This window comes from Cygnus olor, chromosome 8, assembly GCF_009769625.2.
Source record: "Cygnus olor isolate bCygOlo1 chromosome 8, bCygOlo1.pri.v2, whole genome shotgun sequence".
In the NCBI taxonomy this organism is placed as follows: Eukaryota; Metazoa; Chordata; class Aves; order Anseriformes; family Anatidae; genus Cygnus; species Cygnus olor.
The window spans coordinates 717,641-739,221 of record NC_049176.1 but is presented as its reverse complement, the minus strand read 5'-3'; the positions used below and the strand labels follow the sequence as shown (position 1 = coordinate 739,221).

General features: G+C 40.6%; 1 protein-coding gene across 3 annotated transcripts in view; it reads left to right on the top strand.

Moving 5' to 3' along the window:
- Positions 1-1,148: 1,148 nt before the first annotated feature.
- TGFBR3 (transforming growth factor beta receptor 3) overlaps positions 1,149-21,581 on the top strand; it is a 119,219-nt gene continuing 98,786 nt past the window's right edge. Inside the window, exons 1-2 of one of the 3 annotated variants that reach the window (XM_040566226.1) lie at positions 1,149-1,353; positions 15,525-15,698. In XM_040566226.1, coding sequence (XP_040422160.1) covers positions 15,638-15,698 — 61 coding nt within the window. In that variant the 5' untranslated portion in view covers positions 1,149-1,353; positions 15,525-15,637. Of the gene's footprint in view, positions 1,354-2,681; positions 3,089-15,524; positions 15,699-21,581 lie in introns of those variants that run through there. The other 2 variants (XM_040566224.1, XM_040566225.1) reach the window with 2 other exon arrangements.

The following is a 21,581-nucleotide window of genomic DNA, read 5'->3' as shown; positions in this document are numbered from 1 at the left end:
TCACTGGTCTGCTTAAAAGTTTCAATCCCATTTTTAATCAGCACTCTGGAATTTCAGGTAGCGGAGGCAAAGTAGACACAATATGCCTTGAAATATATGTGTTGCTTTTGGTGCTGTAGAATATTAATTTTCTTCTTTGTTGAAGTGACTTCCCCCACCTCAACATCTCTTGCAAAAATTTCGCATCCTACATATAGACTTAGAATGATAAGAGAGGATTATATCATGTTCCAACATGCACAACTTTTCAAACGCTTAAAAATAAATCAAAAAAATGTATAAGTGGGTTTAGGCTGCCAACAAGCAGCCTGAACTTGTATTTTACTTGTTTCTGCAAGTTTTATAAGCCTATTCACTGAAATATTTAATGCAAACTGAATGCTTGTTATAGCAACCATTGATTTACTTGCAAAAGGTCTTATGCACAGATAATGTCAACGTTCTGAGGCCCAGTCTTTGTGAGGCGCCCGGCACTTCCCAAGACTAAGCTGTTTACTGAGCCTCTTATGTGCAGAGCTGTGCGCGACCCATCCAAAGGTCGAGAAATCAAAATTAAGTGTAGGTGGCAATGAATCTTTGTAGGTTGCAAATTGGCATTTTCAAGAGTGGGCATTGTTGGAACTCTTAGTGCACTTCTTGATGAACTCATATAGCACTATAAAAAACAAACAAAAAAACACCACAAAACGATTAAACTAGTCTATCCCTGCATGTTCTCCATAGAAATACAAGAACATTTGTTTGTTCAGGTAATAATATGATCAGGGCTCAATTTTGTGAGGGGAGCTGAGTAAGGATCGCGAAGCACCAGCGGTGCCAAGCGTTAGCACCGCTGTGACAGGCCGTGAGGGGCACCAGGCCAGCGGGGCAGCGCCGCCCGGCCGTGGGGGCCCCGGGAGCCCCCCTGGGGCGCACTTCTCCCGTCGCCCTTGCTGCAGGACCAAATCGCTGCGGCGGCGAGGGGAGGTTGCCGGCGCGCCCAGGTACCACACGGGCCGCAGGGCGGCAGGGCCGCGGCGGGCGGAGGCAACGGCGGGGCCGTGACGGCGCCGTCCCCGTCCCCGCCCCGCGCCCAATGGTGGCGCGGCCCCGCCTCAGCCGGCCCGGCCCGGCCGGGCCCCGCCGTGTGCGCCGCGCTGCCGCCATGGGGTTACTGGCGGGCTGGGGGCCGGCCGGGAGCTGCCTCCTCCTCCTCCTCGCCGCCTCCTCCCGCGCACCGCGGGCCGGGCAGTAGCGGCCTCGGCGAGGGCTGCCCTCCCGTGCCGTGCCGTGCCGTGCCGTGCCGCCCATGGCGTAGCCGCGCTGCCGCGCGCCTGCCCCCGCGGGACGCGGCGCGGACAGAGCCACTGCCAGGTACGTACGGCCGCTGCTACCCCGGGCCGGGCGGAGGTGCCGCCGAGGGGAACCTCGGTGCCTGTCACCCCTCGGAGCCGGGGCGGCGGGGGGCGAGGGCTGACAGCGCCCGTCGCCAGCCGGCAGCGTGCCCGGTGACGGCGGTCAGGCCTGTGAGGAGGCACGCGGGAGGTCTGGAGCAGGCAAGCTGCAGGTGTCCCGAGGTAACTGGGGCATCAGCGTGTGCTGGGCGACGGGCCGCGGCAGTGACAGAAGGGTGCCAAGCGCAGTGCTCCGCAGGTGTCAGTGCCGCTGTGCGATTTGGGGTCACCGTACCCGCTGTGAGGCCACACGGTGAGATTATTACTGTAGGAGTGTTGTGTGAAGTCGGTGTTTGTGGAGGTAACACAGGCTGGTACTGTGCTGCTTCTCTACAACTTCACTGAGAAGCCGCTGCCCAGCGGGATTTACGCCGCGTGCTTCGCAGTGGATGTGCTGGAGTCGGTTGACTGCGGCCTTTTGAGCACGCCTCTCTTAGCAGCCCTGCGGCGTTCGAGTCAGGGGGACATCAAGTAACTTCTTGAACTTTCCTCAGTGTCAGCCGTACTTGTAAGTCCAAAGTTACTGTCATTGAAGACAGGCAGTGTTGAAGATGATGAGTCTTGTCCTTGTAAAATTCCAGGTGTGGTGTATGGTTACGCCTTTTCCACATGCTGGGGATGTAACCAGGTGTAAATCTACTTACTTCAGTTCTATGAAGCTGTAGCTGTTATAGTTCAGCTGCTGTCACTTACTATTTTCTTCTCAAATGCATTATCATCATCCCAGTTCAGTTTTAATAGCAACCTCTTAAATGGGTTTGTAAAACTTTGCATTGAGTTTGGAGGAGAAAGACTTGGATGATTAAGTGCCATGATTTTGTTCTGAGACAGAAATTTTCTTGGTTGAGTCTCTTTCTATACCAAACTAAGTATTTTGGATGATGCCCACCAGGCTGATACCAGACCCCTGCTGGGGATGGATCCCGCAGTGGATGGGGGAGCCTCCTGCTCTTGCACAGGACTTGTGGCACCAGCTGGGTTCTGCTCACAGGGACCTGCAGTCTTGGACAGGGAAGACCTTAAGACTGTGTGTGTGAATACAACTAATTCTAAAGCCATGTATCTGTCTGTTTACTGCTTTTTGCCAGGAATACTTTGTTTCCTTGCAGTCCACACAGTTTTTCCATGAACCCCAGAGACAACATAAGTTGGTAGGTGGATTTTAATTAGCACCGCACAGGTGTCCTGCCAAAGCATTTCCGAGAGTGTTAGCAAAACCTTCTTGGCAGATGCATATTCCTTCGAAGAGCTCCAGCTTAACTCAAGGAAGCTCACAGGGTTGGAATCCCAGTCGAGGAGGAGCACGGCTGCCCAGGACACGGACCTGAGCCCGCGCCGGGTGCTGCAGCTGTGCTCGGGTTCCCTGCCTGGCTGAGGGAGGAAGGGAGGGCCGTGTTGGAGGGGGCAGGCTGTTGGCTTCCTTCAGTGAAGAGTCCTTTATTCTGCGACTTGCTTCCCCCAATTGTTTGCTGTACTCCAACCTTGTTAAGCTTAAAGTGACACTTCAAAATTTTTCCTCTTCTGTCCTGCTTTCTCTCTCTCTGGGGAGGACTTGTTTGATTCTGACGCGTTTCAACTTTGGGTATGTGTCCAGAGCCTCATCTAGTCACAGTGTGTAATGATGTGATTCCAGTGGATGTGATTCCTTTTAAAAAGTAAGTTCCAATTTTTATTTCTCTAGTATGCAAAACATCTCTTAGTACCATAGCATCTTGATGCCTAGCTCTAGGAGCAGTGTTTTGAAGTTAATTGCTAACCAGCAGGGGGAACACAAAACATTGTCTCTGAAGTCTCTCTTCATACCACAGCTGCAGTTTGTTAAAACTTCGGGCCTGTACTTTGGACAGTATTTGTTTAAAAGATGAGTATCATTTAATTGAAAAAAAATATATACGTTAGAATAAATGCATTATTTTTGTATACATGCCTATTAGTTTGCTCTAATAGGCATGTTTCCCATTCTTCTGAATGGAATTTTGTCATACTAGCCAGAACAGAACTTGATAAAATGTGATACGTTTATTTAAGTGAAATTTTTCTTTGAAAACGTTTATTTTTGAAAATTATATTTTGAGTAATCCTGTAAAGCTTTAGACAATGAGCTAGCTAGAATATTTTGAAAGTAGAACTAAAGTTGAGTGTCAAAAAAGTTGTATTCTCACAAGAAACTATTCCCAGTATTTAGGGTTTCCATAAGAGAGAGTGCTTTTGGTTATTCTCTTAGGTTTTAAGAAGTCACGACCAGCTTATTTTTGTAAAGGTCAATTGACACTCCTAGCGTGGATCAGTAATGATTTTTCCTTTTGGTTTATATTGGCGTAACAATTGATTACTTCTTTTGTTCTCAAAATAAAGGTTGATAATCAAAGATTATCTTCATGACTGACATTGATCCATATTGCTTTTCAGTCTCTGAAGCCTGATGTACCCAAATGAGAAATACTTAATGTATGGATATACAAACTGATTGCTGAATGCTAAGTAAAGATGGGAATTTGCAGCATGTCAGCTCTTTCCTGGTAAGAGCCAAAGAACAGGCTCTTACCCTGCAGTAAATGTGAGATACCTTGCTGCTCATACTTTGAGGGTAAGCAGTCTTTTACTGATGACAGGGTAAAAACATGCCTGGAGGCATTTGCCGTGGAGCAGCAGATTTGCCCCAAGACCACTAGTGACTGATAACAATTGTGTATTCTTGTAGCCCTAGGTCTTAGAGCAAGTGGAGACAGTATAGTTTCATTGAAATGAACAGTCCCAGATCATATTTACAGGAGGGGGTAAGCTCCTCTGGTTGTATACTCATTAAATGGCTATGTTGTTTCAGCGACCAGGTATGTGCATATTCTAATGGCCACATATTCTTCTCTAGGAGCATTATCTGATGTTGCCAGACATTGAAGGTACTAAAAGGTCCATGTTAATTTCCATTGGCAGTCTCCCTCTTCCATCGTTTTCATTCTGATTATATCCATAGAGAATCACAAAGCTTTTATCCCCTGTACGTTTCTCTGAGATGCCGAAGTACGTAGTTCGTAAAGTCAGTGTGAGACTTCTGCTTTAATTTTATTTGGAAATAGTGCTAAAGCTTTTCCAAATCTGTATTACAGTTCTTTTGTCTGATACCTACAATAACATTCTGTTGACATTTAAGACATGAATTATGAAGTCATAGGCAGTTTATATTAGAAAATACTCTGTAGGATACAGCTTGCAAATATCTTTGGAATCACAGTACTTTTGATCTAATTCCACAAAATATTTGTGTATTATAAGTAGACATTAGTTTGAGAGTAGTAATATTTGTGGTGATGAACAGTGGTATGCTAGTTTCTAGCCACTTCATGAGCAGAAGCATGTTTTGCCATAAAAACGTACTAGCAAAGAAGCAGTGCAATTGCTCTGTTCGTAACTGTGGATTCTTATTTTCATGTGCTGGCAGTAATCCAGTAGAGCAGCATTTCTTGCACTATGACAGCAACGATTAACTCTCCAATAGCCAAAATGAAACAGATTTACACAACTTGAGATATTATTGAAAGAGGGACTTTAAAACTACTACTTTGTCAGTATATATCCCCTATCTTTTTATTTCCTCTCTGCCAAAGTACATTTTTGAAAAAAAAAACAAAACATCCTTTATGACCCTAAGTACCCAAATGGTCAAATTAGTCAAGTTCAGCAGAGAACATTTTGTATTTTACATAGTGTATGCTATATTGATGAATTGTTTGGCTTACAAATAATTGTTTGGCAAAATATCATAGTTTATGATGTATTTATGGTGAAATAATGAATTTACTGGGGAAAACGTGAAAGTCATTAGTCCATATCCATTCTATGAATAGTACTTTAAATTTAGCTGTAGCTGCTTATTGTTAACAAATTGAATTGCATTATATTTAATAATTCTTTTTAATGTTTTTTCTAATTTTAACAGAGTAGTTGGCCAACTTCAGATTTTTATCTTGCTGTTGCAGCATGTTGTAAAATTTTGGGAGTCAGCTGGAAAGGGCGTCTGTTTCAAATAAGCTTAGTTCTGACCTTGCAAGAGACCTGTTTAGATTCTGGTAGAACAGCTTATCTGTAGGTCATGGGTCTGAAACAGCTTAATTATAGAGTTCACATATAGGCTGTTGTTCTACACAGAAGGCAGTAGGGATTGTGAGATGTAACGTTAATGATTTTGAAAAAGAATGGAAATTCAATTACATTCTGATTTGATTAGTAAGTGTAGGCATTTCTGTTGGAAATCTTTATAGGTTCATTGTATGACAGGGACAGTTAAGAATAAATAAAAAAATCTCAGTGTATCAAGGGAGCTTACTGTGTAGTATAGATCTGCTGAATACATGTGTTTCCTTGCCAAGAAGCTGGAGGTGGATTGTAGAACTATATATCCTCTTTTGTCTTAGATTTATAGAAGTAATTCATTAGGCTATAGCTATATTTGATGCAAAGTGATTGAGAACTGTGGTAGTATTATATTGACAGTGGTGTATTTGTTTTGGTTTTTGACAATGACTTGAGTGAAGCAAAATTGTGTTCTGATTTACAGAACAGCTGTTGCAGCATTTGAAAAGATGGATAGGCTTTTTCTCATATGAAAACTATTACATTAGTGGACCAAGTCTGTCCTCCAGTCTATGCAGCTTGTGTTATGCGATGGATGAGTTCCCCCCTCTGCTATTTGAAATGACCAGTGTTCCTGAATTCTTGTAGATCAGTGATTTGGTTCACTCTGAGATAAGGTGCAGTGATTTTCTTTGTGCATACAAGATGCACAAATTATTTATATGAACTTAGGAATTCATTGTGGCCTTCTATTTCCCTAACTTTGTGTTCAAAGCTTTTTGCAGTCTTTATATAAAGATGTAATAAATGATGAGAGGCAGGGAATTCTGTACAATAAAAATTATCTGGGAGTATATGCGCTTTCTGAGCAGAGTATGCCAGCGATACATATCCTCATTGAAACAAATCCTCCTAACAGTGTTAATAAATGATAATTTTTATGAAAAAAGTTTTGTCTCAACCTGAATGTTTCTCTGCCAAATAAATTAAATTACACTGGTTATTTGGCAGACAGTGAGGGGTTACTCCTACATAAAGGGAAGCTCCTTTTGACTCATTCTTTTAACTGTATGGCAGTTTGAGGTCTTCCCTATTTGTGTGGGAGAAGTTTCCTATCTTACAGATGTACATCTGCAAATTTAGTGGCTGACAGCTAGCTTTTGAAAAATGTGTTTAACTTTTGTTCTTGTTTAGCAACCTGACGAAATAATCTTTTAACCTACCTGCTTTCTAAATTATGTCTTATTCTAGAGAGCAAACTTCAAAACATGCTTCTCTTGATTTTTTTTTTTTTCCTCCAAAATGTGGTTTTGATGATGAATGAGGTTAGTTTCAAAGCACCTAGTAGTTAATATTTTAAGCTGTTCATTTATGTCTTGTAGCATCTTATAACCGATGGTAGTGGGGAAGGCTGATTTGTAACACTCAATCCAATTTCTCTGATCTGGGAAATGCTGGTTTTCAGTCTTCTTCAGTTTGACCACCATTCTTTTTCCTCAAGAGGCCTGCATCCTTTTATAGCAAATTTATGCTTAATGCCATAGTCTTTTTTTATTTTTTGTTATTACCCCTTGCAGGCTCTCCACAATTAATTCAGACAATGACATGTATCTTAATGTAGTTAATATAATTTAATGTAGGCCATGGTTTCAAAACCACTTTTCTAAGCGTATAGAGATAATTTCAAGATTTGAGATCCAATGGAGATTGATTTAGCATTTTAGCTGGTAGGGAGGTTCCACCTACCACTAGTTCTAGATAAAGTTCTAAGGTTTTGCAGTTTGGTCTCGAAAAAATAACTGTATCAGGCACTCCTTGAGAGAAGAATTTGCTGAAATCTCTCACCCCGCGTGGAAGAAGCCTTGCTGAGTTGGTTACTTTCCATCCTGCTGTGGCTCCTTTCCTATGTATAGCCGACAGGAGATGCTTCCCTAGGGTTCTGTTGCTCTGGATAGGTGCATTAGAGCTGTTATCTATTTAGTTTAGGTGTACAATTTAGAAACTGAGCCAAAAAAAACCTTGGGATAATGAAATTTGTGTGAGGTTGTTGGCTGCTACTGTGTTCGTGAAGAGTAAGATAGTCCGGTCCAGGAAACCTATTCTGTTTCCAATTAGAAACCATAAAAAAAAAAAAAAGTAATTAGGCCAAAGAAATTTAACTATGAGAAGAGAAAGTTGTAGAGATCTGTTTCATGTGGTTTATGATCTTCTTGTCCATTCAGAAGATTCCTGTACAGCGGTGATGTTTTTGTTTCAGGGTAAACTTTTCAGAAGCAGCAAACCCAGTTTAAAAAATGTGAGCCTGGTTCTTGTTAGTTGTGGTGAGATATTACTTGTTGAGTTCCTCAGGAACTTGAGTTTTATTTAGGTGTATATTTTGGACTTGGATTTCTTGTGCTGCAATGAAAACTTGAATCCCATCTTTATGTATATACAGATTCTGGATTTCACTGCTTTTTTGCTGCTTCTGCTACCCGAAAAGGTAACAGAACATCAGGAAAACAGTATATAATATTTCCACCAGTTCTCTCTGATGAGAGCAGTGAGATTTCTGTCAGAACTGCCTGAAATGAGATTATCTTTCTATCTTTCTAGGTAGATAATGGTGGTGGTGTGTGTGGGGGGGCTGTGGCCATCTACAGGTCCTGTTATGACTCATTTGCGTGTGGGCACTAGACTAACTGTGAGTTGCACAGAAAATATGTGACTGAAGCTGGTACGGGATTCCAGGTTGCTTGAGCTACTATAGCTCGAGCTGTACAGCATCACAACATTTTATTTTCTCTACTCCCTTTAGGGATGCTCTGTTGTAGGATGTCCCTGAAGGCCCTGTGTAAAAATAGAAGAGCTCTGATTCCATGCTTGAGTTACACATAGGATGTTTGCCTTGTTGTTAAGCTCTGTCTCATATGCCATGTGCATTCCCTTCCGTAGATTCAGTAATCTCTAGGAATTTCTGCTTTTGTCAAAAGGGAATCTGTGCTGCAAGTCTCCTTCTTCAGGAAGAATCTTGTGTACTCCTTCCACTAAAAGACTCCTGAATGCACTTCCTTCCCTTCCACCTATTGAAACCCTCCTACATCCTGATCCTGTAAGAGGCTATTCTCTTGTTTACACTTTGAGTGAAACCTTGCCCCTGAGCCTGTAAAGATTCAGCAGCATACCTCACTGTGTTTGGGGGAAGGGAAGTCCTGGGAATATACAAAAGAAAGATTTTTATCCTGTTTCTGTAAACTGTCTTTCACTTTTGTGCTATATTGTGCAATGATTATTCAGCTAAAACTTCCATGGTGTCTGGTTTCATGAATTTACTTTTCTGGTCTAAACTCACAGCAATTCAGGTCAGCTGATTAAAAAAGTGTTGGGAAGCTGAAGGGAAAATGGTCATGAAATGATACTGGGAATAGACACCACCATCCAAAGTGGATGTTCATGCCAGCAGTGGGCAAAATATGTACCAGGTAACAAAACCAAGTTCAGTAACATGTTGTTAAAAAGGTGAAATGGTTTTGCATATTTTGTGGACTAATGTGTGTGTATTTTGTGGCTTCCTGTAATTTGGCAAGCTACATTGTAATACATTAATATGAAAATAAATAAACAAAATGTTACAAGAGTCGAATGGAATAGAGGGGCAAAATTGCTAAATGGCATAAAACATCTTCCCTTGGCACTTGCCCAGTTCCCATAGCCTTTAACTGTGACTTGTTGAAATGTCCCATTACAAGCACAGCAGCATGTGAACTGCTGGATATCAGAATTACTTTTTCCCTGGGCTTTTGATATGTCAGGATTTTTAGTTTTATTACTATTCATGTATTCTCTGAAAATGAAACTACTTTGATGTTTCTAAAACAGAATCTATCCCCTTAATAGTTTATGCATAAGTACTGTTTTGAGTTCTGAATGGTGGAACTTTATGTATGTGCCTTGGACATAGGCATTAAAAATTTACACACATTTTCAGTCCCACATTAATATTTGCTAACCTTATCAGTCAGCTTCCGACTTGCGCGTGTGTAAATCACGCAAAATCGAGAGAGGATAAATGTCATCTAATAAAAAAGGAAATCTACTGAAATGCAAATTTAATGACTGAAGTTATATATAAACTCTTCCAAAACTGTTCCAAGTTTATAGAACTGCTTGTACAGTTAACCATCTGTGAGATTTTTGTTGAGCATGGGTGCGCTTCATTACAAATGATTGTCTTTTATTACTGATGGAAGCAATGTATGTATTTACTGCATTCACATGGGGAGCCAACGTGGACAAGTGGGAGAAAAACTGGTTAAATAAGCAAAATGGTTGCCATGTGTAAAACAAACAAACAAAAAGTGAAAAAGCTTTGGCTGTGAAGGCCTTCTTGGATAGCCTAGAAACTTGGGTTCGTGTTGCTATGGCAAAACAACACAAAGGGACAGATCCTGCTGGCTTCACTCAAGTATCCCCATTCACTTTGGTTGGACTTCTGACGTGGTTTAGTGGAGGAAGATTTCTCAGCTCGCTTTGGCACAGAAGTGTTTGTTAGCAGTGTTGTAGAGAGCTCTGTAACCTCTGGCATCGTGCATGGAAAGAAGAGAGAATTACCAGAGTCCATGTTGATAAGGAGGAGGGGAAATGGAAGTTATTCTTCAGGCAGTAAAGGAAAAGGTTGGACAAGGAGTATGATAGAGTTAAGGCAAGGGAAGAACTTGTATGGGAAGGGTAGGTGGTGATTAGAGAAAGAGATGGTGACTACTGGGGAAAAGGTTTAAAGGAACAGGAGAAAAAAGGGGGGAAAAACAAAGCATTGAGAACCCAATTTGGCAATGACTGTGGTGAATTTCTGCACTATAGAAGCCTATAATAGGAAACAAACATCCCTAAATCTGTGGCTGTGGCATCCTGCAGGCATCTGTATTGTCAGGTTGGACTTCACTTTCTCTCAGTGTCCTTGTAGGCAAAAATAAATTTAATGGGAGAAGAAAAGTGTGTAAAAATTGAAGCTAAAGAGACCGCTGATCTCAAGGGGAGCCACGAGTAATAGTTATTTTGCTAGAAGTACAGAAAGAGGCTGAGTAGAAAAGTTCTCAAATGTTCTGCAGACACTGCTTAATCATAGTGATATTGTAGGGCTTATACTTTCTCATTTTCATGTGTAGCCCTTCAAGCACTTCTAAAGCTGAATCCTGTCCTGTTTTTTTGGAGGATGTTAAACAGGCGTAGGAATAGATACAGTTCTGCTAGTGGCAAAACAGCACAGAATGTTTTCTTAGTAACAAGCCATCCCCAGAGCCTTAGGTCCTGGCAGCATCTGCCATTGAGAACTGGGAAATCCTTAGTGGAATGGTGTTTTTTTAGAGGTTATAGCATGCTTTCAACTTTTGAATTCTTGGGTCGTGTTGTAGCATTAAAGGTGACTTTCTAGTTCAAAGGATAGCTTTAAAAAAATTCACAAAAGACTGAGTTCTGAGGAAGACAGCAGATTTGTACAAAGAAAAATATTTCAGCTAATGAAAGGTAGAGCAATGACGGTAGTGTAGTGAAGTGATTTGTGTTTTGTGCTTGCTGTTGCTGGCTTAACAGTCAGATTCTTTTAAATACCACTGATGAATTAAGGAGCATTTGTTATCGTCTAGTATAAAAAAGCTATGAGATCTGTCCTTTTGTAGTTAGTCAAGTTCGCAGGCCAGTCAGCGTGTCCCAGTGTCCTGCAAAAGCATATTATTTTTCCTTGGTTTCTAGCAAGGCTTAAGTGCATCAAAATTCTGATGGACATACTTTAAACCTAATTAAAACCTCACTCATGCTTCCTCCTCTTCCTGTCCTTTCTGTCATGTGCTTCATTGTATGTTTTCCCCTCTACATCCTCCCAAGTCTTCTGCCCCTAAGAAAATCTCCTATTAAGGCTTTTCCTAATTTTCTCAGTTGCATTTATTCCTGTTTGCAAAGTGATACTTTGAAGTGAAGCAGTCTTTTTTGTGGTGTTTAGGCCCCTTGTTTTCATCAGGACGAGTGGCCTCCACCACAGCAAACTTCAGTAAAAACGATCCCACCAGGCTATGCCTCTTGGACTACGATTCTTCAGTGACTCCAGATGCCCTTTTTTATCCGCTTTTCTTACAGCCTGCAGTAATATAAAACATTGGGATTAAAACAGTGTGTTAGTAATCCTGAAGCTCTCATGACATCTCTTCCTCTTCCTCGTCAAGATTTTTTGGTTATACTTTTAATATGCCCTTTCATGACCTCAGCTGCAAAAATAGCTACCCAGATATACCCCAAAGGAAAAGATGATTCTCTTGGAAATTTCTTTTGAATCTCAAATTGACTAACAGTTACATTTATTTCTTGGATAAATAGTTTAGGTTTCCAATGCTTTTGCACAGCTTTCTTCTCTTATTTCAAAGGAAACGTCCCCCTGTTCTGTGTACCGCTTCAATTTTTCTTAATTTGCAGGTTTCACATATTCTTCTGGTTACAATAGGTTTCACACTGAAGCAAAATATGGCGTTTTGCACCAGAAATGTTTTTTATCACCCATTTTCTTTGTTTCTCTTTGGTCCTGTCAGATAATAGCAGCTTCGTAGGTGACTTCTGAAGGACTGACACTGGATGAAACACCTGCATTCTGTGGATTGCAGGTGGCCAAATAGAAAAGGACTGCTCCCAAATATCAAACGTGCAAGGCAAACTGATGCCCTTGTCTTCTTCTTTAGTGTCTTTTTTGCTTTTAGATACCGTCACTGAAACTGCAGACCTAGCTGTTGAGCACCTTTCCAGTCACAGGTGAAGATGATCAGGTTTTCCAAAATTCTGCAAATTGTGCACTTGGTAGCTTTATTCTTAAATTATCACATTCTGTGCTTTTTGATTTAAACTGTTTTATTTCAGAAGTCTGTGTAGCTGGGAGTTCCTAAATTCATGAAAATTGCTGTCAGTTTGTCACCCTTTCACATTGTGTCTCAGTGTCTGACATTTGCTCTCCTTTTTAAATTCTGTGAACACTTATCTTCAAGCTAGTGAGCCCTTTCTTCAGAAAGCTGTTACTAATTTTCATTTAAGTTTTTATTATTCAGCCTTTGTGAGCTGGCAGAATTGAAGAGAAGCCTAGGGCTTTTGGATTGTATCTGTCAGCTCTAGGTTAAACCTTGAAAATGGTTTGGTCAGTGAGTTGCGGTAGGGATAAAAATCACTCTTTTGTTTTTGCTTGGGGACGGAAATGTGTATGCATTCTCTCCCCCTTTTAAATCATTCTTCCAAAATCAAAGCTGAATTGAAACTTGGCATTTTAACATGCTTGGGTAGGTGGCCAATACAATATGGGATGCTGAACTGTTCTTAGCAATGTAGCTTTATCTTCAGTTCTTTCCCTGTGCTTCCCATTTCTGCACAGCTGTGTGCCTTACAAAAATGTCACTGAAGAAAGAGAGGTTTATGCTCGTGGCAGTGTGATCTAAGTAACATCTTGCATTTTCCTGTTTAGTATATTACTGAGTATATGTGCTCCATTTGCTCTTTTTTCTGGTTTCTCTTTTGTTAATTATTGTCGAGCTGCTGATGTATAACCATTTCATCAAGTTTGAGAATGCTCATTCATTGCCTGTTTGCACTTATGTCATCTTACAGCATGTTATAATGATCTTTTATAGCTAATGTTAGCTAGAAACCTTATGATTTGCTGTATTTATCATTTTGTCTTTATGGCATCATTAAAGGTTGAGTTAGCAACCAAATACTCTCACTGAGTAGATTTAGGCTTCTCTTCATCTAGAGAAGTAGCAACAAATGATTCCAGCTCACATTTGACTTCCCAAATGATGTTCAATATCTGCCATAAATTCCTTATAGCTTGGCATTTTGGCATTAAATGTATTTGATTTGGATCTTCGTGTTCAAAACTTCTGTGTTAAAGGATTGTCCAACACTCTTGTCAACAATTTATTATTTCCGCTTAATAAAGGTTGGCCTTAATTTACCACAAAATTCAGGGTCCCTCGTGGATCGCTATGTTTAGCTATATAACCTTACATTCTTGGTGTGTGTGTGTGTAATGAGAGGTATCTGGGAACTCACAGAATGTTTCCAGTAGGTTCAGGATGAATAATTTTTACAAGCCCTGTAAATTGTCCAAGGAAGCCATCATTTTCTGAGGTTTTTCTGTTTTGGGCTGTCTTCAGTCACGCAAGCATTGAGTGTGTGTGTGTGTGTGTGTGTGTTTGTCCTTCTGCAGGTTTTTTCCTTAAGAGTCCCAGATCTTGTTTTTGTTATGCAAAGTAATAAATGTCCCTCTTCAAAGTCATGAGTAAACTTGTTCTTCTCGAAATGAGCTCTGATTGGTAGAAAATAAAGACTGTTAGGTAGAATTACAGGTGTTACCATTTGTCTAGGGGCTTCCTTCCTCTACTGCTGCTATCTAGACAGTGTTGCTAAGCTGCTGGAAGAGATGTGGTGAGGAGGAGCGAGTATCACTTCTGAAATTTCAACCTAAAATACCGTGTGCTAAAATCTGGTAGGAAACAAGTGAATCCTAGGGGACACAGAGCTTGGAAGTGGACTGCGTGAAACCCCACATTGTGGTAGATGCTCAGCTCCTTCCTTGCTGCCGTGTTTCCATCCTGCGAAGCGTGGTGCCCAGCTGTCCTGGCAGCCTGCAGAGCTGCTCCTGGGGCACCCCTGAGACGGGCCGGGTGTGCCAGGAGCTGGGTGCTGAGCTAAAGATCTGCCTGAGGCCTTGCTCCTGGCCATGGGTGCTGACGGTTTGTTCTTTCTTGGTGGGTAGCTGCAGCTCCCTCTGCACAGGACAGGGCTGTCCCTGCAGGGTAACCCCTGGAGAAAATCTGCAGAGTGGTTTCTGGTGTTTTCCTCGTAGCTGTAGGAGTGCTACCAGTGGGTATCTTCAAGTGCTGATGTAGGCACACGTTTTCCTTGTGTGGACTTCTGGTCATCCACAGCATGGCACACACTGTGTAATCCTGGTTTGGTCTGACTGTGTATTTCATTCCATTTAATGTCAGCAAGAACCTTTTAAATGATGTTCATGTTGTCACAGTTTTAGAATGTGGTCCTTACTCAGTGATTTTCTGTTATGTGGCTCCATGATGGTTGTTTGCAATGTTAGTGCTTGCTGAGGCACCATCTGTCATCTGCTGCTGCTGGTAAGGGAGTGAAATAGATGAGATTTTTATTTGATTGAATGTGATATCAACATTCCAGTTCCTTATCTACATGGCCCATGATTTCATTCTGGACACCTAATAGCTGACAATAGATTAAAAAAAATAAATAAATAAAGAAGTGGAATAGGATATTGGGCGTGTTATGCGCTTCCCCTTAGAAATCTGTGGCATGCATTGTGGATTCAGAATTTTTCACTCTTTTCGAATTCTTGCAGGTATCCATTGTATTGTCATTTGTTTGTACAGCACATTTAAGGTTTTTTTTGTTTATTTGTTTTATTGACCTGGAATATCAAGTCTTGAAATCTCTTAAAATATCTGAGCAGCTTTATATTTAGTGTCAAGTGATCTTGAAAAGATTTCCCAAGTTGTTATAATGAGGAATGAGTTAAACTTATCTTGTTACGTGTAAACCAGCTAGGGCACATATGAAACGTCTCTTTGTGGTATAATAAAGGTGGCAGCAGATAAATAAATAAATGAATGTCAAAGTGTCCCAGGGAGAGTTTGAATAGTTAAAATAAACTTTTCTGAGGCTGAGTACCATTTCCAGGCTTCAGCAGGACTTCAGTATTAGTTGACAGAAAGGACTCTGGGTTTTCACTTTCAAGAAGATCACAACTTGCACAATGGATGATATGAAAGAGCAAGGGCCACAAAGAAGTGCTGAAGTACAGAAGAGAAAGAGTAGTAGGCCATCACTACCTGGGCAGTCTGGCAATATAAAGTGCACTCCTGTAATAGCCCTTTAAGAAAGAGAATTCTATTTCTCTTGTTATGAGAGAGATAATTGTAAATAGCTAGTAACATTTCTGTAAGTTATATTTATATTAAAATTTATTTTTATGTCTTTTTGTAGGCAATTAAGAGTCTGGAAGATTTGATTTCAAAGCACACCACATTTTTCAGAGCAAGTAAATCTACATGAAAAGCTACAAAGGGAGCTGACTTGAGAAGATAGTGTTTGCAAAAATGTCTTCAAGTTGTGTGACTCCAGTGTTTGCTTTGATGATTTTGTGTTTTGCAGCTGCAGGTAGGTGGCATTATGTAAATCGTGCATTCAGTGTAACTTACTGTATGTATTCAGAATTATTGATGAAATGGTTTTTCATGTTGGAAAAACGTATGCCGCCTGAAGTTTGTATAAAACCTAGATGTAAATATAAAACTATTGTGATCATAACCACTAGTATGGTGATGTGATAAATGATGCTGTTTTCTATAAGTTTTTTTTTCAGGTGTGTTCCCTCTTAAAATCATTAAAGAACTTCAGTAGTAATGTAAATTACTTTGTTAATTTATAAAATTGAATTGCATGGTGCATGCATGTTATTAAGGTAGGTTGCCAAGGAAGCCTTTGGGACTGGAAGCAGGGTGGCTTTGCTAGCGTGATACCAAGGCTGAACGGTTCACCATATTGAGAGGCTACATTTATTACTCTGGGTGCGGGGTTGTGCTGGTGAAGCTGTGTCTCTTCAGAACCTGAGCTAGAGTCTCTGTAGTACTGAACGTATGTACCAGCTCAGCTCTTCCTTCAAGGTCTCTAATCTGTAATTAAATTACGATTACTTAGTTTATAAAATTGATAACAAAAATTCCAGAAAAATAAGTATGAAGAGTATTGTAATAGGGCCCTGAGTCCATCCTTCATCTTCTGCTGGGACAAGCTTTACCTATGTCATTCCTGACAGCTATCAAATCTGTTTCAAAGTTAACTGTCAGCGGTGGTGATGAAGGCGTTTTCTTGAACGTTGACAGTGTTACTGGAGGTCTCATATGTTAGGAAAATACATTACCTTTTATGGGGATTGTACCTGCCTCACATCTTGTCTACAACAGGGATTTTTAAAAGAGTGTTTTGCAATAACTTGTGACAGAGAAATGAAAAAGATCTGTAGACTTCAAGTACCATGCTTATATTCAAGTTTCTTCAAGTGTTGAAGTGATTCTTCTGAGTATGTTTGTTTGTCAGAGTTCTTCCTGTGGTTACAGGGGGGAGCCTCTTATGTGTCCAGTTTGCATACAAGCATGGGTCATTGGAGAGGAGGCCAAGTGGATATATAGTCAGTCAAAATGAGGTAGTGGGAAAAGTGGACAGATGTCTTGCTTAAATCTGAGATGTCCTCATTGTGGAAAAGATGACCAGCTTCGGAGGAGACGTGGCTGAGCAATTAAATATGTCACAATTTGGCTTCCTTTCACCATCAGCATGGAAAATTATGTTGTTTCAAGCCCTCAGACCATGTGGGACTTTCTCTGGAGCTGACCTCCTGAAGGCATTCCTCCAACATTAGTAACTTCGATTATTTAATAGTACGTGATGTTAACATTTTGCAATAGCTTCATTGCAGATGAACTTTTAGCAATGCAGGGTGTGTCTGAGTGTGTCTGTGGCTTGAGCTGAGGATATGAATGCTGGTCTTGGCTGAGAAGAAGGATTACTTAGAGTGAATCTGAATCATTGTAAATTCACTAAAAATCTACTTTAAAAGAAAGTACCAGTGTAGAAAATAAAAACTGTGTTCTAGTTGATTGCAACCACAGTTCCTTTTTGTTGTTGCTCACCTAAGGAAGTTTGCTTACTTCCTAATGCCATCTTTAATTAAAAACACTTTTAAAGTAGTGTTATCAAATACAGTACTGTTACAGTTATTCAGTGTTCAGAAACCTTAGCATTTTTCTTTGGAAATGTTATGTTTCTTTTTGGTTTTACTTCCTAGTTCTGTGTATTCCTTTCTTGACAGATATTCTTGATGCAAACCCTTGAAAATCACTATGGCTGTGGATTTGATTAGGTGCTTATTCAAAAATAGTCACAGAATGACCTTGATTGGAAGGGACCTCTGGAACTCAGTCCAGCCTCCAGCCCAGAGACAGGCTAGCTTCAAAGTTACTTCTCTCTTGGAGACTGATCCTTCCCACTGTCTGCATGCGAAGAAGAGAGCAAAAGGGAGTAGTAGTGAAGTTTGCAGTCAGTTAGGGTGAGGATAGGGAATACTACTGTTGTGGTTTCTGGCTGTGCCTGCCTGGTGGGTTTTGGTTTTGTTTAGTGCTTTTTATTTTTGCAATGAATTCCTAATGAGAATGCTTCGTGCCATTTACAGTATGTCATGATTACAGTAAGATACAGGCAATAAGGACTAAGGGCTGTGCAGAGGAAGGGGGAGAGATCAAGATCAAACACACACAATTACAACTGAGGAAGGACAGCTCTTTGAAGGTTATTTAAAGAGTTTTTGCAACACTTTTGTGTTAGTAGTCACCAAGTCCTGTTAACATAAACAATTATGCTTTACAATCTCAGAAGTAAATGTGGGAGTTTGTGTCTATCGGTGAAATACAGATGGGAGCAAGCGATGTGTTCCAGTCATAAGCATGGAAAACGCAGTGGCGGGTGACTGAGCTGTTGTCAGCCTGATGGCCAGGGTTCCGCAGGCTCTTCATCGCTGGAGCACAGAACTCTCACTTTTTCAGGCTTGTACAATTAACAAACTAGTACTTCCCATAGTATAAAGAAAACTAAGAAATATAAATAACACTAAGAAGTATGAATAAAATCCCAGTGTGCCTGTGGTGAAGCCTGGGGGAGGCAGGGGGCAGCATGCCACCTCCCTGGGGTGCTGATTTTTTATATGTTGAGCCTTATTCTAGCCTACTCTTTGTTTCTGAAATAGCGAGGCTGATGCGGGAGAACAGACCTTTCTTTTGTTAGTCAGTTGTGCACTGACATTCCTATTGTAGGTGTAGATTTTGTTGCTGACTTTCTAGTATTTTCAGCATTGTTACCTTTTCAAATACAGGTGATCTTCTAGACAGAATCTCTATTTTTTTTTCCATTCTTTTTAAAATATTAGTGTGTTAAATATCTCTCCAAAAAATCCAGTTAGATGTCATGATGCACACAGATGCATATTCAAACCTGAGCCACAAGACTGCATGTTTTTCATGGTAGTAGATTAAGGCATACTCTTCACTGATTTTACATTGAAAGTGGGCTATATAGATAATCAAAGAATATTTCTCTCTTTCTTTACCTCCTATTACTGCTGGTATGTATATGTCTAAATTCTCATCTGAATCTGTTTTACTTCTGCACACAAATTTCTTGTAGGTTTATATTTGCGCTGCTTTGATTGTACAGAAAAAAAAAAAAATGCAAGGAAAACCTGGATTGCTATGAGATTGTTTCTTCCCTATGGGAAGTCCAAAGGAAGATGGTGAGAGGAACTGCTGGCAAACTGCTTGGCTGTCTGAAGGGATTAGGGTTTTGAAGTAGGCTTAAACTAAGATGAGGCAACCTGCAGTAGAAACTTCACCTAATCTATTAGCACAGTGCATGCTACAGCTGTGGATAACCTCAAAAGCAAGTCTGGCTTTGTAGTCTTCAGAGCAAAAATATTTTGTCTTAATGTAGCTTAAATCAAAGGCCGAAACATTTATTTTCCTTGCTTGCAAATCTGTGCCACTGGGTGCATGATAGATGTCTTGATAAAATGTCTTGGAGGACAGCTGAAGTGCGTACCTGTCCTAGACCCTGGGGCCAGACCTTTAACAAGATAGGTTCCCCCCTGAAGGAGTGGGAAACATATAGTTAACTTGGACTTTTCTTGTCCTTGGTGGATCCTCAGGTAGCATAAATTGTCCCTGCTGCGGACAAAGCGGTGCAGCCATGGCATCTGTAGCTGACCAAAATCTGCGCGTGCAGCTACGTTCTCTCCCTCAGTCCCTGTGATATTTGGTGCAGCCTATGCTTACCCTGTAGATATGTCTCTCCTTGTGACAGAGATTCACAGTTGTGGTCAGGCTGCTGGAGAGACTGTAAGAGTTGGATTATAAGTGGATATGTTGAACTTATCCAGTTTCTATTATATAAAACTTACTGTCTTTTCTACTCGCATTAGATCTGCCTTTATAGTTTTCTTTCAACAGCTCTGTTCCCTGTTTCTCTACTATACTGTTACCCTGGCATTTTTTTCTTTCTGCATACTTGTTCTTATGAGTAATCATGTAGTGCTCAGAGCATGTGTGCTTCATTTTCAATAAGCCTATTTGCTTGTACACTAATGTATCTTTTGGATCTGTGCCCCTAGACACAGTGGTGATGGGTGCCATATTAATAAGCGTAACAATAGGAAGAAACAGGCCTTGTCATGACGTCTGTTTTTTTTAGGAGGAATTTGCCTCGACCTTGAACACTGTGTTTCCAAAAGCAATATAGGATTTTACAAAGTATAATAGAAAGTCCTTCCACTGTCACGTGAAGTATGTGATTGAAAGAAAAAAATTATACGTTGGGAGTCACTCGCACAAATTTCCTTCCCTTTTAGACAGTATTTGCTGGGTGTTTCCCAGATGTAATTGAAGTGCTGGTCTTATTTTTCCTCAAAATATTTGTTGCCAGAGGTGTGGGGTGTTTTGTTTGTTTAAATTGTGGTTAGAGGATGAGAACCAAGGGACAGAGGTTGGCTCTTGAATTATTGTAACTGAAATAAAGCACAGACTGGTTTTAACTTTCAAATCCATAAAGAGTTTACTCTCCACTTCTCTCTTCTTTAACTTCATTATCACAACCAACCAACCTTTACCTTCCTTGAAAAACCACCCAGTACCTTCTGTCCCTCAAGTGTCTGGACAAGTGAGTCTTTCCGGGAAGATTGACTGAGAGCATTTATAGGCTTGCAAACTCAGAGAGGAGTTGAGGGAGCAGCAGGCTGGTTGTGTGCTGTGCTTGGCTCATGTTGTACCTATGCCACTGCTACACTGGATCCGAGAGGCTGGAAAGGCTGGGATCTCTTGAGTCCAGGCCGTAAGGGAGTGGCTGTACTCTTTTAATGAGAGGCCATTGCTCGCTCATTCTGAGAAATTCTAATTAGGTGACACTGACTGGCTTTTAGGGGTGGAAATTGTTTTGAATTTTTTAAAATCCTTCCAGTATCCGGATGGTGATTTTTAAGTATCTTACTGTCAGATGGTCATCTAATAGGGAAGCACATGATGAGTTCCTACCTTTGTGTTAGTAAGCTTGGTAAGAAAACTTTGGGATGTCAAAAGATCCATTAGAAAAAAACAGGTAGTTAAACTTGATTTCATACAAAGAAGTAATACCTTTCAGTCAGTAAGTCGTGTTTGTTAAATGAGCAATTTAAATACAAAAACGGATGAAAATTGGGAAGCTAGGAAGGTAGGCTACAGTGTAGGCCCTCAAAATTAATGTTTGTTCAGCTCTACCATTTGGTCATCTTCTCCTGTGTACATTAGTTTCTTAATCTGATCTTCTGTCTGTCTCCCATCTGAGTCAGATCCTGTGTCAGTTCTGTGTGGCTTATGCATAAATAGTATTTTTATCTTCAGAAAGCACAAAATTCTGAAGAACTTTGAATGTTTGGATACAGAGAAAGGTTATATATATTAGGAGAATTGTATCACAGCCTTAGAATGGCTTGAACTCAGCAGACTGCATTTTTCCTTTATCAGCAAGGGTCTGAAGCTATAAATAATTGAATTTCAGAACTCTGCACCCACACGGAGGGATTGTGGGTCCTGATTCAGCAAAACAACTGAGCATATGTCTAAGTGCTTTGCTGAACTGGAGCAAATGAGTAAACATGAAAGTCTGGTTCTTTGATTAAAACTGACTCTGGACGGTGCCAAAGGAATTCTAAGAAATACTAAGCCCCTACTGCAGTACTTGAATTGTATAGATGCAGGCAAATGGCAGCATTACTGAATATCTCTGGAGGGTAGTGTTCAACTGACACTGAAAGATAATTGTGCAGAAAATTTTATGGCATGGTATGATGAATGGCAGTAATTCTTATCTTTCGAAAGAAATTTATCAAAGTTTTTTTTTTTTTTAAGAGAAACTAGTCTTTAACAAGTTTAAGCATCATGTAATTATTTTATAAATACCATGCTA